This window comes from Triticum dicoccoides, chromosome 1A (assembly GCF_002162155.2).
Source record: "Triticum dicoccoides isolate Atlit2015 ecotype Zavitan chromosome 1A, WEW_v2.0, whole genome shotgun sequence".
NCBI classification, from domain to species: Eukaryota; Viridiplantae; Streptophyta; class Magnoliopsida; order Poales; family Poaceae; genus Triticum; species Triticum dicoccoides.
The window spans coordinates 128,013,385-128,019,865 of record NC_041380.1 but is presented as its reverse complement, the minus strand read 5'-3'; the positions used below and the strand labels follow the sequence as shown (position 1 = coordinate 128,019,865).

Here is a 6,481-nt window from a genome sequence, read left to right as displayed (position 1 = left end):
TCTAACCAACAATCTGTTACATCCATCGTGCTAGCTTGCTTCGCACAAAGGTGAGCAGGAAAATTTGTTGATCTCAACACATGTTGAATAAGAAAAAATTTAAAAGAGTTGGCGTGCTCCCCAATCTCGTCAAGAATCGGTGACACCACTGAAAAATCATGGCGCGAGTGCCAGAGGTTAACAACCTCTTGGCTATCCGTCTCCAAGATGACTTGATCATAACCTCGAAGCTTTGCAAAAATTATGCCATCTCGAAGAGCCAACGCTTCAGCTAGAAGAGGGTCTGTGATTCCATAGTATGGCTTACACCATGCAGCCTTGAAAGCAGACGGAGAACATGCTACCCCTCCAACCCCTCCTCGGCGGGACTCCATGGCAATGCTACCGTCAACATTGATTTTTATCCACCCATCATCCGGCGGCCTCCAACCATGACCAGGCAAGATCCGAGCATGATCTTGAGGTAACTCTAAAATCGCTAAAGCTTCTTGTATGTGCTTCATGGACCGAACAGGATCAAACTCTCCTTTGTCATGTGTGATGTTGTTGCGTGAAGTCCAAATAGCCCACATAATAGACACAAGTTTTGCTCTATCAGAATCTGAAAACAGAGACTCACACAAGACATCCTTAACCCAAGTAAGAGGGTGTAGGTCTGGTCGCTTAACATGCAGTCACTGCGGGGCTTCGTTCCAAAACCTTCTCGCATGGGTACAGTTCAGTAATGCATGCATCATATCCTCCTCTGAACTCAAACAGATTTTGCACCAGAAGTGTTGTTACCCACCATCGTAAGTGTCATCATTCAAGTATTGCTGACGGGTCCTTGTATCGCCCCACCTCCACCTGTACACGAGGTTCAGGAGTCTTGTGCATCAGAACCAGGCACCAGCCGATGTTTGCATGACGCTATGGTTAGAACCGTCCATGCATAGTAGAAATTGCAGCTCAGCCGCAGATTTACTATCATCATCAAACCGGCTAAGGAAACGTCATCCCGTATAGTAGTTTCGTATTCTTTTTACAAGGTTTAAGGTTCCCCAGTCATGTCAATTGTGATTTACTCGGGAACCTGGCGCTCGAAGTCGCCTGCTTGTGGACTTGCCATGCTGTTGCTTCCTGCATGAGTATGTTTATTATAGAGTTTCTAAAGTCCGAGTAAATGGATTATGCATTTTTGCCTGGGATAGAAATTCCGATGCACATGATCCTAGTAAATTCAGACCACACACACCCACGCCCGCGCACTGATGTGTTGAAATATGGAGCGAGATATCGTTGGCATCACAGCTAGAGCTCGCATCAACTCGACAAGTTAAAACAACTATGTGCCATCAGTCATCACGACAACGAAGTACAGACAGCAAATTAGATTAGACGTAACACATCGCAGACCCATCCAATCACCCACCAGGATAACAAAATATAAATCAGGGACCATGGTTAACCTGTCGAAGCTGATCACAGCGGCCCAAGGAAATCACCAGCCATCGTCGCGAGGAGCCGGAACTGGCGATCTGCTTCCATCCAGCAGAACCCCATGACCTTGAAGCGCACGATGGTGTGCTTCTCCAGCTTCGAGTAGTCCTTCATGAACATGGGGTTCTCACCGCCCATGTACTTGTAGTCGCTCATTGACTTCGCCGGCATGAAGATGTTTTCCATCGGCCCAGATTTGAGGAACACGCCATGCTTGAGGATCTTCTCCACGGAGCCGACCAAGATATCGCCCTTCATAGGCCTCTGAGTGATGCAGGTGAATGTGACCGGGAAAAGAACATCTCCGGTCAGCTCACGAATTTTCCCGTCAGATATCTCCTTCAGCCCATTGACAGCAATGTAGTAGCCATGCTCCTTGGAGGCCTTCCTGTTGGTTACGTCCTCCAGAAGACGCACAATGATAGACTTGCGGAGCAGCAGACCCTTGGGGCTCAGCTGACCAGCTGAGATCAGTACATTCCAGCACATCTCTGTCTGAAGGAAAACCATGGTTGACTACCTGCCAAAAGTCAAATTTAAACATGAACATAGGCCTTCAAGTGGTGCAACAATTCTTCACTGAATAGTATGCTTCGTGCTTTAGGATTACAGGGCAGAAAAACAAAAACGAGATTTCCTTCTATTATATAGGGCAACCCATTGCAAATTTACTGTCCATAAACAAACATCAAATCAAACTATCAGCAATAAAGAAAATACTACTCCCTCCGTAAAAGTAGTGATCTAGACGCTCTTATATTTCTTTACAGAATGAGTACTCCCTACGATCCAAAATAAGTTTCACAGTTTTGAACTGGAGTTAGTTCAAAACTGCGACACTTATTAGGATCGGAGGTAGTAGTAAAGAGGGGGAAATGTAAAGGACAAAGTGTTTCTACTTGAGATGTCCTACAGATGAACACAGAGCCATGGTGTTTCTACTTTTTATAGAAAACAAAATAATATACTACGCATGCTATAGTGAAAGCTCACATTCATGGTTTTTATTTGCTGTGAATTATACACTCTCAGGAATTTAAACCTATTTGCTGTATAACATACACAATTATTCTAAAGAGGGAACTCTTTGCCAAATTATACAAATTTACCAAAAGAATAGTGCTGAAGCATTCTTGTATGAAAATTTCGCACCAACCTCAATACAAACTATAGTTAAGGAAAATAAGAAAATCCAAAACAATAAGGTGATTCCCATTTAACCAACGCGGCTACAGCTCAGCAATCAAACACCTCTATGCGCAATTGACATGCACACGCAGGCACCAGTGTATTGGACCGTGTGTGGTCTGTAGCGTTATTGCATACACAAGATCCCGGCTAGTTCATTTGCCTATGCTTAAGTCAACACTAGAGAGGACATCTCTTGCTGTGGTCTACCATCCCAACTACCAAGATCCCAACTATTAGCACTCACTAGTAGAAAACAGGGCTTTGGTCTAGGCCGGGTCAGCCCATTAGTCCCGGTTCAGTCCAGAACCGGGACCAATGGGGGCATTGGTCCCGGTTCGTGAGCCCAGAGGGCCGGCCGGGCCACGTGGGCCATTGGTCCCGGTTCATCTGGACCTTTTGGTCCCGGTTGGTAGGATGAACCGGGATCAATGGGCATCGCTCCTGGCCCACAACCATTGGTCCCGATTTGTGCCTCAAACCGAGACTAAAGATTAGACCTTTAGTCCCGGTTTGAGGCACGAACCGGGACTAATGGGGTTGAGACCTTTAGTCCCGGTTCGTGCCACGAACCGGTACTAAAGGTCCCATTTTCAAAATCTACCCCCCCGGTGGATCGCCTTTTCAGTTTTAGAAAAAATAAAAGAAAATGATGGAAATGTTAAAAAAATAAAAGAAAATAAGTTTCCCATGTGATATGTGGTCTAGTTGTTGGGAAAATTTGCAAATGTGAATTTTGACTTTATTTGCAAAATCTCTCTGAAATTTGTAAAAATGGGCATAACTTTTGCATACTAACTCGGATGAAAAAGTTTTTTATATGAAAATCATCTACTCAAAAAGTTACATCCGAATTTAACCGGGGGAACCCCGTTAAACATTTTCAAAATCCTCAAAAACCTAATAGAAAAAAGGTTACGGGGCTTTTAAGATCTAGAGTGAAAAAATTCGAAAAAATTCAAACAGTGGGCAAACTGTGGTCAAACAATGGTCAAACTAATTATTCTAGAATATTAGTGTTACTAAATAATTATTTCTGTTATTTCAATTTTGGTCAAATCTGGTCAAACTGTGGTCAAACAATGGTCAAACTAATTATTCAAGAAATATTAGTGTTACTAAATAATTATTGTTTTTTAAAACAATAGTTTCAAAATAAAACTATGAAATGTGTCACTTCATGCTCAAGCAAAATTCCTGAAGGTTAATAGGATCGACATCTTAGTATTGTCAGGAAAACAACAAGTGCAGACTTGGAGCGAGGGAGAATAGAACCCAGAAGTTAAGCGTGCTCAGGCTGGGGGAGTGGGAGGATGGGTGACCCTTTGGGAAGTTAGATGATTTGGAATGATGAGGGGTGATTAGAGGATAAATTGAGAAGTGATGAGGGGTGGTGATTACAGACTAGAGGTTAAGATAATTCAGAAATTTGAAAATAAAAAAAAATCGTAAAATTTCCTTTAGTCCCGGTTTGTGTTACCAACCGGGACTAAAGGTGGAGCTCCACGTGGCCGCGCCCTTTAGTCCCGGTTCTGGATTGAACCGGGACTACTAGATTTCTACTATTATTTATGATAATTTTGAAAGTGGGGTAGCCTACTGTAATGACCAAAAGGCCACAAAGGGTTTACTATTGCTATAAACTTACTGAACATGACCTAATCAATCACATCTTCCTGCCAGTTATTAAGAAAATCACAGCTTCTTGCCTGCTCAAATTAGTCGGCTCAAGCTTTTGTTATGAGGGCATGACAACACTCTTAAGTCTTAACATGATCGATCAGTACTAAATGAAAAAAACACCAGTACATACAAGCACCAAGTCCATTACCGTGCTGTAAGCACCAGTTAATTCTTTGTTGCAGATTACTGACTAGAGGTTAAGATAATTCAGAAATTTGAAAATAAAAAAAAATCGTAAAATTTCCTTTAGTCCCGGTTTGTGTTACCAACCGGGACTAAAGGTGGAGCTCCACGTGGCCGCGCCCTTTAGTCCCGGTTCTGGATTGAACCGGGACTACTAGATTTCTACTATTATTTATGATAATTTTGAAAGTGGGGTAGCCTACTGTAATGACCAAAAGGCCACAAAGGGTTTACTATTGCTATAAACTTACTGAACATGACCTAATCAATCACATCTTCCTGCCAGTTATTAAGAAAATCACAGCTTCTTGCCTGCTCAAATTAGTCGGCTCAAGCTTTTGTTATGAGGGCATGACAACACTCTTAAGTCTTAACATGATCGATCAGTACTAAATGAAAAAAACACCAGTACATACAAGCACCAAGTCCATTACCGTGCTGTAAGCACCAGTTAATTCTTTGTTGCAGATTACTGTGCAATTTCGAGATAAGATAACTGAGAAACATAATTTTAATGAGAAAATGACCCAGATCATATGTCCTTCAAATGCAAAGTTCAACCTGGTTCTATAGTCAGGCGCCATAAAAAGAGGGACACTTTCTCACAATGAATTCCAGACTTTTGAAGGCTCTAAAAGAATTACCTGCTCTAGTATCAATACGAGTAGCACATCTTTACCCCAATTCTCAGGAAATACATCAACTCGACTCCTCTCTAGACTCTAGGGGCAGACTTAAAGCACCGGGTGAGGGTTTAGTTAAACCCCACAATATTTGGGGGAAACGAGATCATGTCAAAGCCATCATATCAAACACGCACGAAAATGGAAGGATTTGGGGGTAAAAGGCAGTAAACCCTAACGGGATGCGCAGCGGGCGGATGCATCCCGCAAGCCGCCGCGACCCGAGAATTCAATCGCCACGCGCCAAGGCCCAAGAGCAAACAATCCGCGACTAACTGGGTTGTTGCCGGAGGGAGAACGAGTTCGATTTGCGAGCGAAAGATCAAGGATCTGAGGCGGGCGAAGGGCTTCCTTACCGTTGGGGTGAAGGAACCGTACCACGTCCACGCCGCCTCCAGCCGAGTCGAGGGGAGTCCAGTGGAGAAGACGACGGGGAGGAGGAGAAGACGAGTGTGGTTCGGTTCGGTGGGCTGGTTCGCGGAGCGGAGAAGGAAGTCCATGCGGCGAAATCCTATTTAGCGCCGGCCACGCTGTTCCCTTCGCTAGATTTACTGGGCCGGCCCATCTACGCACGCACGTTTCTGTGAAGCTCCCAATCGATTTTGGGAAGGTTCCGCTCTTTTTATTTTCGTTACTGTTTTTTTCGGCCCGGTTTTTTCGGGTTTTTTTCAAATTGGTGATTTTTTTTCCAAATTCATGAATTATTTCCTATTTTTTTGTAAAATTTTCAAATAAGTAATTTTAAAAATATGAACTTTATGAAAATTCACAAACTTTTTTAAAATTTGTGAACTTTTTCAAAAAGTCATGAAGTGTTCTTAATCCGTGAACTATTTTCAAACCCATGAACTTTTTAAAATTCACTAACTTATCCTAAATTCACAAACTTTTTCAGACTCGTGAATGCTCTTCAAATTTATGATCATTTTTTATTCACATACTTTTTCAAAATTTTCATATTTTTTGACAATTTCATGACTTCATTTTAGAAAATAGGGTGCCTCTTTCTTTAAGAACCAACACCTAGTGGTTTCTTTAACAGTGAGCTAGCGAGCGAGGTGGCCAACGAGCAGGGTGAGCCCAACTGAGTGAGCCGATTTAGGGGTCCTCAGCCAACCCACCTGACTAGCAAACGACGTGATGAAAGACCCTGGATTGGGAAACCATCAGATACATAATTTCCGCTATCATGCTAATGTTCGTAGAAGCTCTTTGTCGTTTAATTGCTGCTAATGATATACCATTATGTTTTCGTGAGTCTGTCG

At 42.8% G+C, this 6,481-nt stretch overlaps 1 protein-coding gene across 1 annotated transcript; it reads right to left on the bottom strand.

The window, feature by feature from the left end:
- Positions 1-1,289: 1,289 nt before the first annotated feature.
- Positions 1,290-5,683, bottom strand: LOC119272289 (DNA-directed RNA polymerase V subunit 7-like). The gene is made up of 2 exons (XM_037553827.1): positions 5,573-5,683; positions 1,290-1,999 (listed from the first exon to the last, which is right to left on the bottom strand). Exon 2 carries the CDS (start codon positions 1,987-1,989, stop codon positions 1,462-1,464), a length of 528 nt encoding a protein of 175 aa, XP_037409724.1. The 5' UTR covers positions 1,990-1,999; positions 5,573-5,683; the 3' UTR covers positions 1,290-1,461.
- Positions 5,684-6,481: the final 798 nt, after the last annotated feature.

Bases quoted from the DNA above. Each gene is read 5' to 3' on its own strand.
- LOC119272289 (XM_037553827.1), bottom strand. From the start codon at position 1,989: ATGGTTTTCCTTCAGACAGAGATGTGCTGGAATGTACTGATCTCAGCT.